Source organism: Bactrocera dorsalis, unplaced genomic scaffold, assembly GCF_023373825.1.
Source record: "Bactrocera dorsalis isolate Fly_Bdor unplaced genomic scaffold, ASM2337382v1 BdCtg069, whole genome shotgun sequence".
Taxonomy (NCBI): Eukaryota; Metazoa; Arthropoda; class Insecta; order Diptera; family Tephritidae; genus Bactrocera; species Bactrocera dorsalis.
The window spans coordinates 1-23,775 of NW_026038120.1; the positions used below are offsets into that span (position 1 = coordinate 1).

At 34.9% G+C, this 23,775-nt stretch overlaps 5 protein-coding genes across 8 annotated transcripts; 3 read left to right on the top strand and 2 right to left on the bottom strand.

The window, feature by feature from the left end:
• The first annotated feature begins 2,250 nt into the window (after positions 1-2,250).
• On the top strand, positions 2,251-5,690 carry LOC105225494 (WD repeat-containing protein 6). Its single transcript, XM_011203984.4, has 5 exons — positions 2,251-2,441; positions 2,503-2,693; positions 2,752-2,998; positions 3,051-3,356; positions 3,420-5,690. The coding sequence occupies exons 1-5, from the start codon at positions 2,372-2,374 to the stop codon at positions 5,666-5,668; spliced, it is 3,063 nt and encodes a 1,020-aa protein (XP_011202286.2). The 5' UTR covers positions 2,251-2,371; the 3' UTR covers positions 5,669-5,690.
• Positions 5,691-5,699: 9 nt separating this feature from the next.
• LOC125775264 (ADP-ribosylation factor-like protein 2-binding protein) lies at positions 5,700-6,599 on the bottom strand. The gene is made up of 3 exons (XM_049461641.1): positions 6,378-6,599; positions 6,091-6,269; positions 5,700-6,037 (listed from the first exon to the last, which is right to left on the bottom strand). Exons 1-3 carry the CDS (start codon positions 6,492-6,494, stop codon positions 5,818-5,820), a joined length of 516 nt encoding a protein of 171 aa, XP_049317598.1. The 5' UTR covers positions 6,495-6,599; the 3' UTR covers positions 5,700-5,817.
• LOC105225499 (protein FAM210A) lies at positions 6,509-9,056 on the bottom strand. The gene is made up of 4 exons (XM_011203992.4): positions 8,961-9,056; positions 8,496-8,895; positions 7,341-7,486; positions 6,509-7,150 (listed from the first exon to the last, which is right to left on the bottom strand). Exons 2-4 carry the CDS (start codon positions 8,876-8,878, stop codon positions 6,987-6,989), a joined length of 693 nt encoding a protein of 230 aa, XP_011202294.2. The 5' UTR covers positions 8,879-8,895; positions 8,961-9,056; the 3' UTR covers positions 6,509-6,986.
• On the top strand, positions 9,051-11,891 carry LOC105225501 (zinc finger protein ZPR1). The gene is made up of 3 exons (XM_011203994.4): positions 9,051-10,007; positions 10,185-11,487; positions 11,551-11,891. The coding sequence occupies exons 1-2, from the start codon at positions 9,380-9,382 to the stop codon at positions 10,928-10,930; spliced, it is 1,374 nt and encodes a 457-aa protein (XP_011202296.2). The 5' UTR covers positions 9,051-9,379; the 3' UTR covers positions 10,931-11,487; positions 11,551-11,891.
• A 947-nt stretch (positions 11,892-12,838) lies between these two features.
• On the top strand, positions 12,839-23,569 carry LOC105225502 (nuclear pore complex protein Nup153). Of its 4 annotated transcripts, XM_019989998.3 has the most exons (8): positions 12,839-13,514; positions 13,781-14,161; positions 14,230-14,510; positions 14,727-19,329; positions 19,401-19,508; positions 19,915-19,986; positions 20,966-21,030; positions 21,710-21,948. In XM_019989998.3, the coding sequence occupies exons 1-8, from the start codon at positions 13,386-13,388 to the stop codon at positions 21,795-21,797; spliced, it is 5,727 nt and encodes a 1,908-aa protein (XP_019845557.2). In that variant the 5' UTR covers positions 12,839-13,385; the 3' UTR covers positions 21,798-21,948. The 4 variants fall into 4 exon arrangements, with proteins under 4 accessions (XP_019845557.2, XP_049317591.1, XP_019845558.2 ...); XM_049461634.1 differs by lacking the exon at positions 20,966-21,030 and having other exon boundaries at positions 21,710-23,569; XM_019989999.3 differs by lacking the exon at positions 19,915-19,986 and having other exon boundaries at positions 21,710-23,569.
• The last annotated feature ends 206 nt before the right edge of the window (positions 23,570-23,775 follow it).

Sequence of the window (23,775 nt, forward strand, 5' to 3'; positions counted from 1 at the left end):
GCCTCCAGCTTGAAGAGGAGCCGCATCCTAAGAACATTAGAAGAAAACTCCTCCAATACGTCGATGATATACAACTATACACCGATTTTTCGACAGGCATTGAACCCAATTCACAGTGGAACTGTTAACACCTTCACTGACTCCCTCCTAGTGAATGGCGTACTTGAAGTCCAAACTCCGCCAACCGCGCGGAGAAGTCCAAGGCAGGGTGATGGTACTAGGTCAGTATAGTAAAACCGTCAAAGGGTTTGGCGTTCGTATGTGTCAGTTTTTTTATGACCTTTTAAATTTTTTCCTTATCTTGATGTTTTTTCGCTTAGTTGTAACATTTTGACAAAAACGTAGTTTAACATAACTCGCGAACCACTTGTCCGATTTTGATGAAACAAATTTAGAAAAATTAAGAATTACAGTTTCTGGGTTTTTGGGTTGTCAAAAAAGTCTTGCGGTATTTTCGCTAGTTGGCGCTGAACGCGCGTAGTTTTAGTTTTATTCGTCGCATCGGGACCTTTTTGGAAAGCTCATTTCAATCGGTTTTTTCGTAATTTTTTGGATGTTCGCCATTTTTTTTCCTCAAAAAAAACTTCAGTTAATTTGACAACTATCCCTGCTAATCCCGGAGTGGGCCGATTTTATTTATTTATTTAAAAAAAATTGTCAAATTTTCAAAAATGAAAAAAAAAAAATTTCCGTAAAATTTATTTCTATGTTTTGAAGTTGGACAAAAAATTTTGAAAAAATTCTCAAAAATGTTTTTCAAAGGGTAGAAAAGGATGGATAAGTTTCAGCAAAATCTAAAGGGGTCGGGTTCAAAAGTGGTCGATTTGAGCCAATCGATCCTTAGATAAACGGACTTATACTTTTACATACAAAGTATTCCTTACAATATGGTACGTAAAGATACAAGAAGCGCCCATCAAATTTCATCGTACTTTTTTTATACTTCATTTATTTTGTATTTTTTAAACACGGAGCGGCAATTAAGCGAAAATTTTATTTTTAAGACCAGTTGAGTCGTGTTTACTGAAAAAATCACAAATATGTAGGTGTGTCATTAAAAAAAACTTTTTTTTTTTAACCAAATTACTATCTCTCCATTCCCTAAAATAATGTAAACACATTTCATATTCATGTACATGTGTATGCATACATTTTGCAACGTAAACAATAAGTATGAATATTCGCTACTAAACCTGTTCGAAACGAAATGAAAATTTATGTTTTATTGGTTCTATCTCATCTATACAATACAATACATATGGATGTATGTATATAATAAAGGAAACAACTTTGCGAATAACCACACATGTATAAAAAAATGGCATGACTTACCTTTTTAACAGACTAGGCCGTAATTATAAAATATTTTTCCCTTTTCTTTTTCCTTTCCATTAGAACCAACTTTAATCCACAAAGATTGTCAAAATAACCCACTTAACTAATTGGAATAGTTTTATATATTGTTTTAAAGCATATTGTACAAATAACTATGAGTTAGGCTAAATTTTCACATTTTAAGCCAACGAATACTTGCGTATAAACAGGTTACACTCTTCTTCAATAGTATTTGCTCTTACTCCACAGCTTTGAAATTAGCTGAGTGTATTACTTTCCAAGCCAATAACCAAAGAAACAAGTTATTTTAAGACTTATTACGCACAGTACCGCTTTATAGTTTACGAACACAAAAAAATGTTGTTTATAAATTAAATATTTTTGTCATGTTAAAAGACGATATTCGAATAATTCAAACTACTTAATGGCTTACGCGAGAAAGAAACGAATTTATTCGCCGCGGAAAATAACAACACTGATGTAGATGACATTTTACATTTGCAATTGCAGATGAATAAAATTCCATTTCCACTGGAACTATGGTATCAGGGTTGAAACTTTTGTGTACACAGAAGTGTATTTTTTATTATGCTAAGTGCATTGTCTATAGCCATGCACTCAATGTTCCCTTTTCAGCGCAATGAGCTTCTTCCAACTAATATATGATTGGAGGTACTATAATTAAATAAATAAACAAACATATATAATAATATGTAATAATAACCGCATTCATTATATATTATTCCTCAACTTTTATGTGTCTTTGAAACCTAAATATATATTTCCATCGTCGAATTTCTCAACTAATATTTTGTAAATGCACATGATTACATTAAATATCTCCTATTGAACGGTTTTATTTGTTTACTACAATGTTCATTCAGATATATTTACGTTTTAGTTGAAAATGAATTAAACGTATCTGCCGTGTATGTATACGCCTTTAGCTTTATGATTATATATGTACCAGTGAAACTCACGTCAATTGTAATTATATTATTAAGAACAACTGTCAAGAGTTTTCCAATTAGAAGTAATGGAAACGGAGTTGACAATTACAGATTCCATAGCAATTAAAATATTGCAAGGAGGAGCAATACTTTCAGGTATAAATAATATATCTCACACTATTATTTTTATTAAATTGGTCAAATGTATTATTTGCAGGTGTTGGCAATGAGTTACACCTGCATTTACCGAACACATCTAAAGGCCGCGTGCTTGCGCAGAAATTGCGCGCTAAAGTGCATGGCATTGCTGATGTGTTGTTGAAGAACGCACCGTCTAATGAAGGAAGAATTATTGTACACGGCGAAAAAGAATGTATGTTAATGCAGTATGTCTACGACGAATATGAGGTGCTATATTTATAAAATATGAGTATGTTCTTTTGTGAAAGTAGTTTCTTATTTATAGTACACCTTTAGGCAACTTTCTCACTTTCGTCTTACTGACTGGATAAGTTATGCACACTTTCTTCAAAATCCAAATGAATTTGTCCTTCTTACTGCTCACAGTGTAGTTCTACGATTCCTTTACGAAGAAAACACTCAACAAAAGAATTCTTGTAAAGTTACAGCGAAGTCATCCTCCAATGAGAAATCCACACTTTATTGCTCCCATATTCGAGGCAGAACAAATGAGGATTTGATAATTTTTGGAGGTAGGTGTGCATTGCTATCATAAATGAAAATTATTGATTGGAAATTAATTAGGAAATGCTTTTGGAGAACTGCTCATTTGGAAGCCATTTATTGCTGACACGATTTCTCGAAAGATTGATTGCATTGAAATACAAGTGGAACTAAAGCATAGACAACCAGCCCATAATGGAGTAATTTTTTCTATTGACTTTGATGATAAATCTAATTTGCTGACCACTACGTCAGATGATCGGTCAATACGCTTCTGGAAACTTGAAAGAACTTCAAATGATTCTTGGGATGAATTAAAAATTAATGCAATAGCTAGTGGATATGGTCATGTTGCACGAGTGTTTCAAGGAAAAATTATCCATTTCGGTGAATTATTGTATTTCATGTTTTCTATATTTCCAATTTAATGTATATGTGCACTTTTCACAGATCGGAAACCAATGGCTGTGACTGTCGGAGAAGATTCTCATTTTTGTATTTGGAACAGTAAGGCTGAATTATTGTTCAAACAACGTATTCAATTTGGTGCAGTGATATGGAATTTCGAATACGACAAATATACACACACATTGTATACAGTCGGATCAACGGGAAACTTGTTGGCATACAATGTTGAAGATGTACTTAGAATGAAATCGAAGATTTTTTCAACCACTATAATTGTCACAGATTTAGAACCAAACGAATATGTGGCGAAAGCAAAATTTCTCAAATCTAACATGTTAGTTGGTATAACAAATAGAAATCGTCTTATGTACGCCCTCCTTCAATATAATAAGGTAAATTATATACATGAATGTGGCCCCTGGCACATCATTGATATGCATAAAAAATATAAATGCACTGTATTTGAAGTACAAGACAACTACATTGCGATATGTGGCTACAAACGATTAACACTTATTAAGTATTGCCAGAAAAACGAGTTCGACATATTATTTGATGCCGATATACTTGACGGAGTAATACGTTCATTCCATTTTTTAAATAATAATTCCTTTTTGATTTCTGATGAATCTGGAAAATGTTTGCTTCTTGAAGGTGAAAACATAGCGATTCGAATCGCTGTTCCCCTACCATACTGCAAGGAACCATGGACAACAACAGCCCTACGTGTAAAAATAAAACAATTAAAAGATTACCTGTTAGTTAGTAATCGTATGGGAAACACAATACTGTTTAAAATTGATTATGGGTCTGCTAAAGGCACATGTGTGGACACTATACGGCATCTGCACGGATCATTAGGTGCAACAATGTTTTACCTCAAAGAAGTTCAAAAAGATTATATATTTATTCAAAGCGCCGGTCATGATGGATCATTGCGGATGCTTTCCATACGAATTGAGTCCGACACGATTGTATCACATCAACGCACATTTATACCTGTAGCTTGGGTGGAGAAATTAGCTGTAATTGAAAACAATGAATTTCTTTTGGGTTTTAACGATAACCATTTCGTGATATGGGCTCACGACTATGACATTTCCGTACAAATACCTTGTGGTGGAGGACATCGCAGTTGGCATTACGATATCACTTCTGAAGACAGCAGAAAGTTTTTGCAGCTACTATTTATAAAAAATAAAGTTTTAAGACTTCATAAGCATAAACTGTGCAATATCCTTTCTAAGAGTATAAAGATGTTACGAAATCAGTGGCACACTCGTGCATGTAACATTTTGAATATAATTGAACCACACCACATCGAAGTACCTTTTAGTATAGTTGTAAGTGCCGGAGACGATAACATGGTAAAAATATCTAAATTAATGTCCGGCGGTCGATTAGAGCAATGTGCGGAATTGCATTCACATATATCCAATGTGAGAGCATTAAAAATTTTACAAATACAACAAGATGCTGTTTTAATTTTTACTGGCGGCGGCCGAGCGCAACTATGCATAGCGTTATTGGAACTGAAAGATTTTCGTGTCCATGAACTTACGAGTTATACTTTAAATAAGAATGAACAAAGTGAAGACGAAAAGACACAAACTTACCGACCCGACCCGGAAACTCGAATAATGTCATGCGATGTGGTTAAAGTGAACACTAATAATTCAGGCAATAAAGTGGAATATTTTGTTTTCCTATGTTGTTCAGACGGTTATTTGCGCAAGTTACACGTTAGTGAATCTTTTAAAGTTATATCCGAGATTGCTTTCTATTGCGGCTGTTGTTTGCTGCAGGTACGGACGTTCGCGAACTCTTACATTCTAGTAGCAGGCACAAATGGAAAGATATGCATATTTAACTTGAGTTTGGTAGAATTACCATTTGAACTGCCACATCACGCAAGCGGAGTAAATGCTTTGGACATATATTATGAGCCTAACACCTATATGCTTCATATTCTTACTGGTGGTGATGACCAGTCAGTTTCCTATACTTCTCTAGAAATTCAAAACGAAAATACATTTGAGATTAAAAAAAAATTTTGTATTGAAAATGCACACTCGGCACAGGTAACTGCGGTACAGTTAACTTTCGATAACGAGGGTCTTTGTGCATATACTTCGGGCCTAGACCAGGTTGTAAACAAGATCCATTTGCGAATTCCTGCGACAGAACTGGTTTGTTGTACACCCATATCAGACATCAAAGGTTTGCGAATAGACAATTTCAAACGATGTTTCATTTATGGTTGCGGCATTCAAATATTCAAATTGAAATAATAAAAATTTGTTAAAAATATAATACTATCGATTCTTCAAATCCACACATAATTTTATTAATTAATGCTTAGTCGAATTCTGAAAAATATATATACATACATATGTATATATATGTTATAGCAGGCTACTCAATATTAATACGAAATAATTTATATATCACATTTGTCTTCGGTTACAGTGGGTATCGCCGGGTTTGTTGTCGAATACGAAGTTGTGATGAGGATATTTGAGTCTAGATGCTCCATTTGACCTTCTTTTGCGCTGCGGTAGTCTAGCATAAGTTCCTTAAAGGTCTCAAAGTTATTGAATGAGTGTAAAAGTTCAATAATTTCGCCGCTACTTAAAACATCATCGAACGCCTCATTTTTCCTATATTAAACACGAATAAATAAATTGCTTTTCTAATATTCCATATGAATTACTCTAGTTCCTCCGCAAATTGGCTCATATTAAAATCAGGCATACGAGCACAGAGTTCTTTAATTAGGAAGGTCTCAAAAGTATTGGTATACTCTTGAAATATATCCATGTATACTAGCTTGTTTTCCTCAGTGTTTTCAATGCAATGCCAATATTTCTCCAGAAAATCATTATGTAGTGCCTAATAAAATGAAATAATTTGACTTATTTATTACCATGTATGAAAATCGTAATGAAGTTATAGATTTGAAATATGGATTTTATAATTTTTATTTAATATATTTATAACCTGGAAATCTTCTCCAAGCACAATGTCTTCTATGTGACCAATAACATCGTCAAAAAATTGACTAGCCTTCGATTTACCAATAATATTCAAGGATTCATCCGATAAAGTTGTTTCCATTACAATAAAAGATATTATTTTAACAAAATATATTTTCTCCTTTTTTATGTGTTATTTTTCACAAAAGATGTATTTTTTATGTTATTTTCGGTTTGTTGACATTTGATGCCCTATTTGTTGTTTTATTTGTCGTTGCTATAGAGCTTGAGGTTAATATTGAATAGAAGTAGGCATTTTACACCCTCTTTTTAAATATTATTTACACAAAATCACAACAAATTGTTTTATCAATTTATACCGCTCTTAGAATTTTAGTCCTGCATTAATGAAACAAGTAAAATAATTTAAAAGTACTTTTCACAGTAAAAAAAATAACTTGGTACATGGATGAATACATTTCTTTAAAATAAGAAAAAGTAGAAAAATGTTCATTCCGCACCATCCTTTACTGTTTTAATCGTCAAAACAGGACTGAGAAATTTTAATTGCAAATCGGTAATCATTTGTCACTTAAGGTATTTTAATTATTGGTGAATATCACTTTGGAATTCCTCATTCGTTGCCCTTGGTCTTTTGCTTTTCTTCAATCTCTTCTAATTTCGCAGCAGCTCTATCGGCTTTATTTTTTTCATACATTTGCATTAATTCGCGTTTACTAGGAATTGGTTTAATATGTCCGGCTTGAACAAGATATTTTATGGACACGGTTGTACCACCTGTAATTATAAAATTTACCTTAATTACACTGAATTTATTATATGGGATGCAACTGAACAAACGTAAATCTCAAGGAAAATAATAACAACTTTAATACACATATACCGATATAGTTTACAACTGTTTTACCATGGTTTGCATTCTAAATTCGGATGTTAATGAAGTTCTAAATTTAGTTATTTTACGCACCTAAGGTGACCGCATAACGTAGGGGAGTCGCCACTTTGTAGCAAAGATAGGCTATCGCATAGTGACCCATACTAGAGTTTTGGAAGCGTTCCACTATACTTTCACTAAGGTGCATATGTTGTAGAAGCAATGGAATATCAACACCACTAAAATAGTAAATGTTAATGAATAAAATTATGTTGCTATATGTTGCTAACGGGTGATTTTTTTGAGGTTAGGATTTTCATGCATTAGTATTTGACAGATCACGTGGGATTTCAGACATGATGTCAAAGAGAAAGATGCTCAGTATGCTTTGACATTTCATCATGAATAGACTTACTAACGAGCAACGCTTGCAAATCATTGAATTTTATTACCAAAATCAGTGTTCGGTTCGAAATGTGTTTTGCGCGCGTGTTTTGTTCAGCGATGAGGCTCATTTCTGGTTGAATGGCTACGTAAATAAGCAAAATTGCCGCATTTGGGGTGAAGAGCAACCAGAAGCCGTTCAAGAACTGCCCATGCATCCCGAAAAATGCACTGTTTGGTGTGGTTTGTACCGTATTTTTTCAAAGATGCTGTTGGACGCAACGTTACGGTGAATGGCGATCGCTATCGTTCGATGCTAACAAACTTTTTGTTGCCAAAAATGGAAGAACTGAACTTGGTTGACATGTGGTTTCAACAAGATGGCGCTACATGCCACACAGCTCGCGATTCTATGGCCATTTTGAGGGAAAACTTCGGACAACAATTCATCTCAAGAAATGGACCCGTAAGTTGGCCACCAAGATCATGCGATTTAACGCCTTTAGACTATTTTTTGTGGGGCTACGTCAAGTCTAAAGTCTACAGAAATAAGCCAGCAACTATTCCAGCTTTGGAAGACAACATTTCCGAAGAAATTCGGGCTATTCCGGCCGAAATGCTCGAAAAAGTTGCCCAAAATTGGACTTTCCGAATGGACCACCTAAGACGCAGCCGCGGTCAACATTTAAATGAAATTATCTTCAAAAAGTAAATGTCATGAACCAATCTAACGTTTCAAATAAAGAACCGATGAGATTTTGCAAATTTTATGCGTTTTTTTTTAAAAAAAAGTTATCAAGCTCTTAAAAAATCACCCTTTATATATGTATAAGTATGCATATGCACATTAATGTCCTATCTCACCTTTTTGACAAATAATAGAAACCTCCAAACCAACCAATCGAAGTAACAACATGAACAGGTAAAAGCACATACCAATATTTTTTGTACATCAATTTGAATTTCGCAAATAGTCCCAGTTTAGATGCCTCACCAAAAATATCCTCATCGGCTAAAACCGGAGATGATTTGGTGTCGGTTTTACCAGCTAAGTCCGCAGTTTTCTTTGTGCTAAATGAATGGCGGCTACTTACGAAGGGTGCAAGTGATATACATTGTGTTGTGCTGTGAGAGTTTAGTAGGCACCATGATCTGTACTTAATGTTACCCAAAACTGTCAGTAGCATTCCTTGACGCTGTTGCCAAACAGGTTGCCCAATACGCGTCATCAACCTCAATGTGGTCATTTTGTCAACTATTTTTTCTTTTAAAGTGGAAAAGTCGTTTTACATTTACTTAAAGGACATTATATATTTCAAATTCTCTTACATTTTCTAAAAATATTATATTAACTCTCAGACCGGTGAATGTCGTGCAATCAGCTGTTTATTTGAATTAACAATGTTGATGCCTTCACATTTTACCCTATAGTTAACAAAGCATTATGTTTGTTTAATAAATTTAATAAATTCAATGTATATTAATACATGTTCTTAAGTGCAACATAATAATTATAATATTATGACATTTAAATTCATATCTTTAGTTTAAATACCTAACTTGATTTCTAATGTTATATACGACCAAATATTCCAAGCTGATCGAAAAATATTTCAACATGCCACACTGTTTTCCAATTAGCACGTTGTTAGCTACATATATAAATATGTATATGAAAGATTTTGTAATTTCAATTGTTTATTCCAATAGTGAAAATTAATTTTGCATAAAAAAAAATAATCTAAAATATGGCAGATGAAAAGAAGCCCATATTTAGAAATATTGACGGGGATGATCCAGATCTAGAAGCAACGGATATAGAATCCGCCTGTATGAATTGCTTTCGCTCAGGTAGAACCCGTCTCCTGCTCACCAAAATACCTTTCTTTAAGGAGATTGTACTCATGTCTTTTAAATGTGAACATTGCGGTTATGAAAACAGTGAAATTCAGTCAGCATCAGAAATACAGAAAAAAGGTGTACGTATTGAACTTAATGTTAAAAATGCTGAAGACTTAAACCGACGAGTAGTTCGCTCGGATTACACATCCGTAAGCATTCCTGAAGTAGAACTGGAAATACCTTCTCAAAGTCAAAAGGGCGATATAACTACCGTTGAGGGCATTATTGACAGAACGATAAGAGGTCTGACTCAAGATCAAGAAAACAGAAAACAAAAGCATCCTGAAGCTGCAGCTGAAATTGATGCATATGTCAAAAAGTTAACCTCTTTAAAAGAGAAACAAATTAACTTTACACTTGTCTTGGAAGACATAAGTGGAAATAGTTTTATTGAGAATCCTTTTGCGCCATCATCGGATCCGGGTTGTAAGATTCTACACTTCGAAAGACAAAAAGAACAAGATCAAATTCTTGGTAAGTGTCGTTTCATATACATATATATGTATATAGACATTTTAATTTTAAGATGCTTTTATTCAAGTATAATTTGGTTAGCCCAGATGAAATAGTACATTTTTAGCACAACCTTTTTACATGTCATAATCTCAGTGATAAAAAAAGTCCTATTTTTAATTTTATGTATATTTCTAGGTATTTACTGTCCAACAGATGTGTCAACTGTAGAGGAAACCAATGATAGTGCGGAAAAATCGAAAACTCAAAAGAAACATCTACTGAAACCCATTGCGGAAGACGCTTGGGGTATTGATGATCTACATGGCGAAGTTTTGCAGTTTCAAACATTATGTTCACAGTGTGGTTCGCCTTGCGAGACGAATATGAAACTAACAAATATTCCACATTTTAAAGAAGTTGTTATAATGGCGACAGTATGCGAAGTTTGTGGGTGTAAAACAAATGAGGTAAAATCTGGAGGTGGGATTGAGGAAACAGGTATTCGCTTTGAAGTCAAAGTTGAAAACAAGGAAGATCTTACTCGAGATGTGCTAAAATCTGAAACATGTAGCCTTCGCATTCCGGAATTAGATTGTGAAGTTGGCCCATCTGCTCTTGGTGGTCGTTTCACCACTATAGAAGGTATTATAGTAGCTATGAGAGACCAACTTCAAGATGAAAGTTTCTTTTTTCGCGATTCTGCTGACGAAGAGAGTAAGAAACGTATGGAAGCCGTTGTAAATAAGTTCGAAAAAATTTTGGCTTTGGAATTGAAAGCAACTTTGGTTTTGGATGATCCCGCTGGAAATAGTTATGTACAATCTATGGCAGAAGATGATGAGCCAGACGAAAAATTAGTCATTGTAAAATACAAACGCACATTCGATCAAAATGAAGAACTTGGTCTTAACGATATCAAAACCGAAAATTATCAGGAATAACAGGAAACCAAACTATTTACTTCTATTTTTTAAACAATAAAGCGCATATGTGGAAAATATAAAATATTGATATATGGAAATTTGTATTAATTATTTTTCTATGTTTTGGATCTGTTTAAAGAAAGTAATTATATTTCATATTTACTCAAAGTTATTGTATAAACCTAACATATTCTGTACAAATAAAAACTATTATCTAATTATACTATTTGCTATTTTCTATTATCAAATTACGACATCCAAGGATTAAAGTAAAAAGTGACTTGCAAGTTTTTCGTGTGTTCAACATAATATTTTTATTCATTGAATAATAAACTTGAACACACCATTGCTTTTGTATTTGTTTAATTATTTTTATACATATTATTATTAAGACATTGTATTGAAGCTTACATTAATTTTTGGTTTTCTTGTTTTCACGTAAATACACGTTAATAATTTTCCCTATTTTTATTACCGAAATATCAAGTTGGCAACCATATATTTTTCCACTGGCAGCTGTTCAGTGACAGTTCTACCATTTGTGTTGTGTAACATTGGTGATTCTTATCAATATTGTGGGTTTTATAAATTATATTGTTTAATTAAAAGCATTAATTCAATAATATTGTCTTCTACAGTTTTGAAATGTCTGCTTCAGCTGCGCGTAATTCCCATGGCCTCCTGAAGCGTGCATGGAACGAGATTCCAGACATTGTTGGCGGGTCAGTCTTAGCACTGATAGGATTGGGAATGGCAGCGGTTGGCGTTGCTGGATATTATGCCAGAGACGGTGATAACCGACGATATAAGATGGGATATGTAGTAATGCGTCCCGATGATCCACGTGCAGAAAAAGTTCGAAAAGATTAAGTATTTAGGTTTCCTACTTCGTTATGAACTCTTAAGTTAATACAATTTTTGAAGCCAAATTTGTAAGCAATCAAAAATAAATGCATATACTCCGTGTACTACAATGTAATTCAAGTCGGCATATAATGTTTGTGATTACCTTATTTACTGATGCCAACATTTTGTTTTGTAAGAAAGTATCGACAGCCCACATCTGTCATTAATATTGTGACAATTTTGATAATACCTCAGTTAGTTATTTTTATCAAACATTTTCACTTTTTTTTTGCATAAAACTCAACACACCGGATTAAATTTATAGATATATATTTCATAGTCTTAGACATTTTTTGCGAAAGAACATTTATAAACCAATAAGGAACTTAGTGAGTTTTCCAATTCTTTGTTAAATCAAGCGAGGTTTTGAAGAGTTGACTTTGAACCATAAAGTAAGGTAAAAGGTGCAGAACATTAATTCCTACATACATTTCAAGATATTGTTAGGAGGTTGCGAGATTACCTCCTGCCAATTGAAGCCAGAATTTCCGTTTTTAGTCCTGTTACGGTTACGAAATTATACGTTGTTTTGGAATATTCAAAATAAATAGTAAAACACATACTGGATTATAGTTGACCATTTTTTAATACATCAGCTAGATTATTGCTTATTTTTCCTCTTCAATATTTTTTGTAGAAAGTGTTGAGAATGAGGAATTTGACCATATTTTTCTTTACAATAAGAAATATATTTAATTCCTAATTAATTAATTTTCCCTATCTGTCAGTTACTACAACTCTGTGTGGCTACCGCCATTTATTTTCGTTAAATAATTTGCCGATTCGTTTTATTTGAACGACTTGATCTTTGACTCGTTGCTTGTTCGTTTATTCTCGTTCGTACTCACGCGTTTCTAAAAGTCGTTGTTTCTTTCATCGTGGTTCCGCGAAAAGTCTTAAAAAACCATATTTTCTTTCAATCTTCTGGGTTTAAAATTATTCCTAAATCTTGAGAACAATATTACGGATTAGACGTAGTTAAAGTAAATTTATTATTCAAGTGACGACGGCATAAAACTATAATAAAAAGTTCGAATGTCTGGCTGATAAATATGCAAAAGTGGTAAAAATTGGTGGGGACGGTGACAGCGAAAACATCGAATCAAAAACGGCAGAAGGAAGTTTCAATTGGAATGTGCTTGAGAAAAAGAGTGCAATAGATGTAAGCTTACATTTTGCGTTAAAGAGCAAGTAGGAAAACCGCTTACTGCTTTTTGAAGGGAAATCTAAAGTAACGTGCCGCAAGAGCAGCGCTGCCCTCGGTAGCGACAGAGGCCTTACTTATTTTAAGTTACTACTATGAAGAACTCTAATAAGGAAAATTTTATTCGAGAATTACAAACTGTAGTTTGTTTAAAAAATATATAAAAAGTGAAGGGTATAATTTACAGATTTAGATTTGCCAAAATCTGTTATAAAACATAAAAATTGTTGTCACTGAGACATATGTGTGATTATATGAAACAAATTGAGTAAATGCATAAATAAATGTATTGGAATTGCGACTTCTGCGAGCGTAATTTTTAATAAAATATAAAGGTCCCCTGCTGTCGACATTGTCCTAGCTATGTCAGCAGAATACGAAAGTAGTCAAAGCGCGGCGCAAAGCAAAGGTATAATGCAGAAAGCAAAGAAAAATGACAGCAGCAATAATGACGATGACACCTTAGAGGATCTGGCGGGCTCAGCGAACAACGTGAGTACAGTGTTTATAAACTATTAAGTAAATGTATTTGACATTGTAATTAATAAATAATAGTTTATAGAAGAATAGAATAGTTTATAAAAGTTTTATATTTTTTACGAACACAAGCAGTCAGGGTCTCTGACCTCTAAATAATATTGGTGCATTTTGTATTTGCAGCTAACTGAATACATAGAAATTTCTTTCATAAATAATCTTCAGACATTTCTAAATTCATTCAAAACTGATATTATTAAATGTTTGGATTGCCTTTTCAGTCGATTATTGGGAAAGTAAAATCGCGAGTATCTAGCATAATCCCTAGTAGTTTTTCAAAATGGTTTTCACCATCAGCACGAAATAATGATTCATTAAATGGAAGCCTCAATATAGGCTCGGCACGGCGCCGTCGGCGTTTAGAAATTGAGGACGATGAAGAATATGGCGATGATGATGATAGAGACACAAATGAAAATGAAAATCTTTCACGCAGAGATTATAAAGAAAACCTAGGCCACAGCGATAAAGTCAACAAAGACTCAGATGAAGATGATACTGACAACAGCGAAGAAGATTTTCCAAAGGCAAGAACTCTTCGCTCTGGAAAATCAGAATTTGTTAACGAACCACCTAGTAAACGATCCCGGATTAGTTTTGATGTAAGGCAACATTTTTATTGCACTTATTTAAATTTTGAATGATTTATTTTCTGTGTGTGTAAATCTAGATTTCAAGTGTTCATCAGTCGCCATTAATCGCATCTACTCCTGCGGTCGGCAATAATTATAGAAGTATCATCAGCCATTCTATAGATAATGTATTGTCCAAACCGACACCATCATACATTACAAGTAATTTCACCGAAGGAAATGTAAATAACAACGTAAACACACAAACGACATCGTCCACATTTAGTACAACATATGTACCCGAAGTTAAACCGCAAGATGCTCTTACGAATAGAATGAATATTAATGAAAAACAATTTGATAACGTTACTGGAATTAGGTAAGGATTCGAGTAAAAATATAAGAAATTTTAGATGTTCACTAAGTGTCATAAGAAGAAATTTAAGTTTTTAATATCGTACTCATAACCAGAAATATTTTGCAATGCATTTTCATATATTTGATAGAAAAAGATATTTATTTCCCATTTAAAAAAAAAAAATATATATGTAGAAGTTAATATGAGAATGTTAATAAATATGATATATTTTTACAGCTCAAGAAGAACGTTGCATCTGCCCTCGACTTCGCTGGCAGCTAAAGAACGCGATATGTCAATGGAGTTTTCAAATTTAAAACGCCAATCCCTTGGTGGTGTATTGGATCCTAAGAAACTGGTATCAGATCCAGCGGACACTTCAACAACTATAACTGAAGTTGAAACATTCAATCGAGACAACCAACCATTAACGTTTTCGAATAGGAAAGAGCGCCATAATATAAATGGGAATACATCGACAGTGGTAAGCAGTAAGAAGCAAAAGTTAAACGGTATAGAGATACCTGAGGAGAGCAATGCAGATGCCGAATCATCTTCCGAAAGTGGTGACGACTGTATCGGCAATAATTCTGAGTTGCCCCATATTACAAATTTAGGGCAACGTAAAACAGGTTTATTTAATATGTCCAACATAAATAGCCAAAACGGAAATAAGAGCCGAACTTCTTCGTTTGGAAATGGCATAAATTTTTATTCTCATTTAGAAGGCCGCAAATCGCTTTTTTCTGGTGGAATAAACACTGCCGAATCTGCTAATGTTATAAACAATTCTACTTTATCTCTAACATCTCTAAATAGACGCCAATTTAATGCTTCTATATATGGCAGTACGGCAGCTTTAAGCGATAGTAGATTGCTAAATACATTCTCACCTTTCTACAAAGGAAAAACTACATATGGAGGCGCAGCAGCCTACAAGAAATATAATTCTAGTGCAGGGTCGAACAGAATTTGTAATATCACACCAACTGTAATACGCCCCACTTCGAGTTTATCGACACTATCCTCTTCGAATAATTCGCTTATTGCAAATACTGGCGGGTCAAATGCATTAAGTGGTATGAGCAACAATGGTTTAGAAAACACTTCGGCCATTTCCAGTACAGCTAAACGGATATTAGACTTGATAAACGACTTTGCCACACCCTTAAGCGAAGCTAAGAAGATGGCCAATACAAGCGTCAAGGCAAATCTACAAATTCTTCCACAAGCTAAAACACGTTTAAATGAAACTGATCTACAAGCGTCGCGCGCAATGCGTCTTTCACAAGTGCGCACACCTTACTCGCGACCGGCTGTAACTTTGCAGCCAACAATTAAGAACACAGCTATACCCCCACCTGTAAAGGAATTGCAAGTACCATCAATATCACAGTTATTGCAAATGAAGAAGATGCAAAGCACCACCGAACGCTCACGACAAATAACGATGCAAAGCAGTGATAGTGCCACGCGCGCAATTGTCAGGAGCGGTGAATATAAACTACCTACAGCAAACGAAAACAACTTGGTCGATAAGGAGAGGCCACAAGTTCAACAGCAACAGCAGCAACATACAAATAAAATAAAAAGTAAAGTTCGAGCATCTGGTCGTGTTACTGCATCAAAGAACGCTGCAAATTTTGAAGCAGACGAACCTCCACCTCCAGTCAATTTGCCCAATATAGCGTTTCCGCTTATGCAGTCGGTACCAAAGTTTGACATAGCTCTACCAAAATCTCAAACAGCTATGCCTCTCGATAGCATTAAGCCCGGCTTAAAAACCCACGATACCTTGCCCAAATCGCAAGTGTCAATCGAAAATAGTACAGCCGACGCCAGCAGAAACATTAGTACAGCTCCATTCAAATTTAGCGCAGCCAGTAACAAAATAGATCCTGCAAAACGAACCAATAACTTAACGATGTCCAAATCAGTTGTAAAGGATGGCAATTCATCCACTACAGGAATTAAAATGAATTTCAAATTTTCAGCACCGCTAACTTTCGAGTGTTTTACTTCGAATATTTCGTCAAAACATAATTCGGATACAGTTATTAAAAAGTACACATTTAGTCCGCCAAGCGATGTAAACTTTGAAGACAACGAGCAAGCGAAACTAGAAAGTGGTAAAACGGTAGTATCCCAACTGAAAAGCGGTAGTGTGCTTGATGCCCTGAAAAAACCCTTTGTTTTGCCGTCAACCACAAAAGAAATTATATCAAGCTCAAGCTCTGATGGCAACGAGTCCACAAGTGGTTTTGGCGATCAGTTCAAAAAAGCTTCAAATAATAAGTGGGAATGCAACACTTGTTTGATTCGTAATGAGAGTGATGTAGATAAATGCGTAGCCTGTGAAACTATGCGCACAAAAGGATCAACGTTTACATCAACGCTTAATGCCAATTCCAAAGCACCTCTAATTGATAGCTCTTTAACTTTGAGTGCTCAATTCAAAAAACCTTTGGATGAGTGGGAATGCGACGTTTGTATGTTACGGAATAAAAAACAATCGGATAAATGTGTCGCATGTGAGACTGTGCGTAAAGGAGTAACAGAGTCCACCAGCTTAAGCACAACTAAATGGCAGTCTAATTCATTTGGTGAAGCATTTAAACCGAAAGCCAACTCATGGGAATGCCCAACTTGCCTTATAAACAACAAATCCGATTGCAATGAATGTATTGCTTGTCAGACAAAGAAACCAGGCAGTGGAAGCGAAGATAACACTAAAACTAGCTCTACAACAATCACTAAAAATACAACATATACATTTGGTTTCAGTAATGTTGACAGCAAGTCTTCCGGTCAATCAACTGCTCAACCGGATTCTGGTTTCAAATCACTTGCGGCATCCCAAATGTCAGCTAAGTGGGAATGTGATGCTTGCATGACGCGAAATGATGCCGCTCGCAATAAATGCGTTTGTTGCGAACAAGCAAAACCTGGAGTAGCAACGTCAGATTTTCCAGACAATGGTCCTAAGTTTACATTCGGCTCAGCCGCATCGTCAAAATTCACTTTTGGCTTTGGGTCCAGTGTGAATGGAACAACGACTTCAGAGTCCGGTGCAGTATTGACATCTGTAGCCGGATCAAATCAAAAGACTGAAGAAGGCAATATAAAAAGTTCAGCATTGGAAAAAGCACAGGCTACAAGCCAGGCACCACCTTTAGGCAGTGGCTTCATATTTGGCATAAAACCTACTACTGTCACAAGTGAAAAAGATGTTTCCAGCAAAAACACCGAAAACAAGGATGTCGCAGATAACGGAAACAATTCTAAGAAGTCAACACCTGAATCAAACATAAGCGGTTTTAAATTTGGCGGAAGCACCGCTTCAGAAAACAATGATCTTAATACAAAACCCAACTTCCAATTTGGCGTGCCAGCAACCACTGCTACAGCTACGGTGACATCATCACCAGCTGTCAAATTCAGCTTTGCCGCACCAGTAACTTCAGTCAGTGCTATTGGAGGTGAATCTAAGGAACAACCTAACTCTAACACGTCTTTAAGTAGTAAACCTGCGACTGGAGGCTTTTCTTTTGGTAATAGCACAACACCAGCAACGTCTCAATCAATTAGTGGATTTTCATTCGGCACAGGTACTACAACAACCACAACGACATTTACTTTCGGCACCTCTACATCCACAACTCAACCCAGTCAATCATCAGTTACAACGACTACATCAATGTCGACTGCCACCGTTAAACCAATATTTAGTTTTGGCAGTAATACTACCTCAACTGCACCAGAAACAAAGCCAACGCCATCTTCAATAACATCAACAGCTATAACAAGTACAACGCTTTCGGCCTTTTCAAAACCTACTGTGGGTTTTAGTTTCGGTACCGGTGTTTCAGGGTCTGCTACAGTCTCACCGGCTACTAATGCTATTTTTGGTAGCTTTAGCTCTCCTACCGTCTCTGGGACTTCAGCTGCTATCACATCGGCGCCCACCACAGCGAACTCCACATTGTCCAATGTGTCCAAAAATGTTTTTGGTACGTTCGGTGAAAGCAGCTTACCGGCCAAGACAACTACTACCTCAGCTACATCAACCACTGCTGTCTCTTCAGCAAATCCTTTTGGATCGATAAACCAAAATGTTGCATCAACTATCAGTAATGAGTCAACAAAGCCCATTGCTTCAGCGACAATGATTTTCGGAAGTGCTGGGAGTGGCAGTTCGAATAATAAAACCAATGCCGGTGCGTCTCAGTCCTCGAGTGCGCCGTTTGTTTTTGGTTCATCGACATCAATTGCCACCACACAAGGTTCATCGAGCAATACAACGACAAATGTACTCATAGCTGCACCTGCCGGTTGGCCGAAAGGTGGATTCGCTTTCGGGGCAAATTCTGGTACACAGAACACAAATGAGCCTTCTAAACCTTTATTTGGGAGTTTCGCCCCTCCTGCAGTTTCGTCAACGACAGGGACTAGTGGCTCAATGTTTGGAAACTTAGTTAGTAGCAGCACAGCTGCGGGTGCGAATGCTACTTTTGGCAGTGCGGCAGCCAATGGTTCTACAGTGAGTCCCAGCACAATGTTCGGAGCTAACACTTCCAACGCCACACCGACCACACATACAACGCAAAATCTTTTTGGCAGCGTATCTACTGCGCCATCTTCATTCGGTGCACCTCCAACCTTTGGTAATAATGGTAACAATACCTCCAACAGTACTCCGACCTTTGGCGCCGCCAGTTCGGCAACGTTCGGAAGCTTCGGCTCTACGGCATCGAATGCCAATGGTGATGGTGCATCTGCAGCAAAGAAATCCGAGCCGGCATTCAATTTCGGCGGAAACAGCTCTCAAATAGGATCAAATGTAAGATAATTTATTTTATTTTAATTGTGTAATTCATTGTAAGAAGACATTTATTTGTTAATCTTTTATAGAGTGGCTTTAGTTTTGGAATGCAAGCAAGTGCTCCAGCAGCTAAACCAGCATTCAATTTCACTGCTTCAAGTGCGCCCGCTTTTAACTTCACCGGTTCCTCTAGTGATGTAAGTCTACTATCTTTATTATTGCTCTCATTTTTTTACCCACAATATGTTTTGTAGTTCAATTAATTTTCTCTAGTAGACATAGCTGTAATATGTATATAAACTAGTATTTCTGTTTACATATAGAAAATTGCGTACTTTTTTCATTATTACGACTAATTCAACTACTGTATAACTGTATGTAGATATACTTTAATTATTCTTGTTTTTTTCCAATTTTCAATGTAATTTGCAAACTGTGATTTGTGAAATCATAATCGCATCTACGTATGGCAACTTGGTGTTGCATTTCTATTAATCAAATCTCGTCTGCAATAACGGATATCTTCAAATTAAACTACATATATGAATGATTGTTGTGTTCATTGTTGATTTTGACTTGATAAAACTATGAAATGAATGAAAGGCGGCTAAACCTTTTCAATTCGGAGCTACACCACCAGCGCCGGTTTTCAATTTTAATAGTGGGGCTGTGGAGGTAAAGTTGAATTTAAGGCTTGTTATATTCTAACGAAGATGTAATTACATATTATGCCATATATTTCACCCATACATCATGAGCTTCTTTTATATATTGGTAACTTTAAAATTTGTTTTTTTTTTTTTTAAAGACCGCATGTTAATTATTAATTTTAATTCGAATAATCATGAAAAATATTGATAAATACTAAACTATACTGTTGTTAATCGTCTATCGTCATTTGCAAACAAATTCAAACAAAAAATTCAAATTTAAACGTAAATAATATATATAATGAGCAACAAATGAACCATGAAGACCTAGATTTTCAATACATTGTGTCACATCCAATTAGAAAGAAAAATAATCTTAAAGAAAGCTTCCGCTTAGTATATAAAATCTTTAATATGTTGCACGGTAGACACTTGTACATGTAATTTTTATGTAAAATAATAATAATTTCCTTTTAGTGTGAATTTCATTGCTTTGCTTGCAAATAGTCATTGAGAGAAATTTTCTTGTTCTTTATATTTTTTGATGCATGCTATTTTAAATGAACCTTTTTATACCTATTTTTCTGACGGCACTTACAATAAATTTATTTACATTGTTATTCTATCTTACTCTAACTACCCTCATTCCCCTTAAAGTATTAATAGTTATACCGGACTTGTCCGACAATTGTTTATTATATACTTCCGCTATGTCAGATATTAGACTTGCATCCTTCTTTGCTTTGCATTAGCTCCTTTTTATAACACTATATTATAGTTAAGGTTACTAAAAGTTTTTGGAAATTCACTACTACATCTACATTTAGTTTTGTAACTAATAAATCATTCATTCAAATTTTTTAAACAGAAAATTAAATATCCTAATCATATTCTAAAAACACTTGTACCATTTTTTGTATTCGAAATTTTATTTGTTTGGAAATGTAAAAAAAAAAATTTAAATTGAGAAAAGACAGTAAACATTGATTCAACTTCTTTTACAGGCCACACCGAATGCACCTTTCCAATTTAATGCAGGCACTGCGCCTGCTTCAAGCAATATTTTTGCGTAAGTATAGCAGTTGTAAAACATTCAAAAGCAAAAAAAAACACAAAGAATTCGAAAAAATAGAAAAAAGTATAATACTGCTACTGGAAAGGACCATGTAACCAAACTTAATTATAATCACTCAACTGCATCCACTAACTTTGTACTAATTGTGTTTCGCCTCGTGCATTTGAGTTTGATTGAAAGTGACTAGTGCATCGTTTTGTTTTTGCGTTCATTTGTGTATATTTTCTTCAACTTTGCAGTGTGTAAATAACTTTAGTATTTTGTTTCATTCATTTAATACAGTCCATTTACCATTTTCCTTTAAAAATAAATGTACCAAGTTGGGTTCTTAAATAGGGATATAGCGATTCGATTCTAATGTTTTTATGGACGAAAAATAATCAAAAAGTTAAATTTAATATCTAATAATATATAAAGGAATACAATTTAGTAAAAGAATTAATACGTACAACGAGTTAGGTAACGCATCGACCGAAGTTTTGAGGTCACTCGGGATTTCTTATCTTTATCACTTGTATACATTATTGTTATATACCTATTAAAAACCCAAAATCTCCTCGGATATAAGAAACAAGAAGAAGAAAAATTCCACGAGCAGAAGTGAAACTTTTTTGTACGATTGAAATAATTAAACAATATATAATAAAGTTATTTTTAATTTTCATATCTTCAGGCCAACACCTTCAGCGACAAGCGCCCCCGGTGCTATGCAGGCTCGACGAAAGATCCGTCAACCGGCAAGACGACTCCCACCACGGTAGAGCAATTTACAAACGCAGACGCCATTAACGGCGTGGACCAACACCAAAACCAACTGACGGGACAAATACAATGGTCGAGACAGAGGAACAACCGAGATAAAGATAAGAGCAACAATAGAATTCCTGCAATCACGCAGAAAGGCGAGAATAAAGCAACAAAAACTAAATATAATAATTACACTGTTTCGGGCAACATAATTAACACCAGCGAGTGCAACGACAACAACAAAGTCGACTCAAGCACACCATCAGTGGTAACTAATGTAAAAATGGTTGACGGCGTTCGATGTGATTATGATATTAATAGAATCATAATGCCCCAAATGAAAGTAAATAAATATAAATATATTCGTCAAATCGACGTCAATGGTACACAAAGTTCCTGCAATGTAGCATCAATTACTGGGCAAAATAATGCAATTACAGGGAATCCATTAGAATTGTATAAAGTCAGCCATTTTCATGAAATACCCGGTCAAGAGGTCTCTGGGAAGAGGCTGGTAAAGCGTAGTATCCGTATCCAACAGAAATTTAATAGGAGCAAACAAGAGTATATTGCACCCAAAGAGTCATATGTAAAAATAGATTCATATCTCATGCGAAACCAATATCGCAAAGTTAATTTTAAAAGTGTTGGATCAATCGTGACAACTTCGCCTGGAATATCAAGTGATAACTCGTTGCCCTCATCCCCGTCGTCGTCGGTGATGCAGCCAGCAGTGGTTAATCAATATCATCTAATGCGTTGCTGCCAAGACAACTCAGAACTGAAACCGACACAAAATGAGTTATTAGAGTCCTTGCCAATGGCAAATGAGCGACTGAATACTGGACGAAAGGCTTGTAACTCATTTATTATCACCAAATCCACTAGAGCCACTGTTGCGACAGATGTTAACGATTAGCCTTAAAGCTCTACTACGACCACCAGCTGTTAGACAGGAATTTCAATTAGCAAAATGCTGGTAAATGACAGAATTAGACGTGACAGATTACATTATTATTGATTTCTAAAAGTTACTTTAACCAATTTACTATTTTAAGAGCTCTAATACTGTGTAAACAAAAGTTATCAAGCAGAAAAGATATTTAAGAGTTAATAATGAGGTTATAATAGGTAAAGGAATAAATTAGAAAATAAAGAACATAACATCAGAACAAAATTTCCAACGTGAAGTAATTCAGGAAATATGAAAGTAGTACATTCGTGCATACATCTTAATAAAGAGAACCTATTATACTACCACTAAAACTAGTATGAATAAGAAGAAAAGATTTCCAAATGCCACGATGCGTTTAAGGTGAAACAGAAACGGGAAGAATTCCGATTTAAACCCACTGGAAGACTATATACATATATTGTTTTGATAACATAATTATCTATATCACTAATTTGGCGAAGTTAATTGAGGCGATTATATTAAAAAAATATGTGTTTTTATTCATATTTTATTAAAACTCAGCTTGTGTGTGCTGGCGTTTCGTCGTCGGAAATTGGCGAATGGAAGGACATGTTCTAGTACATCTACATTAATAACTATAAATATTTCTATTAACGCATACTTGCTTATTATCTATTATATTTTGTTACTTTTGTAAGATACATAAATATTCGTTTCTAATTGAAGAGTGTTAACAAAATTGTAAATCTTAGTCTAATTGAATTATCTGAAATTTGTTTTTGTAACAGTAAAGAAACCAACTTAATTCTGCAGAAGACCGTTGAAATTTCACAACTACAATAAAATAATGTACATACATGTAAGAGAATATATGGATCGTCCTTGTTTTTCTGTTTTTTCCTTTTCTGACTTCTTATGTACAAGGAACAACAAAAAATATGACTGGGTATAAATGGGGGTTTAATATCGTAATTATTTTTGCTTTGAATGTTACTATCAAAAGTTGCTTCCCTTCCTTTAATTATCCTTTCAGGTATGTGATGGTTCATAAATTGAAGAGCAGTATTTCGTGGTGT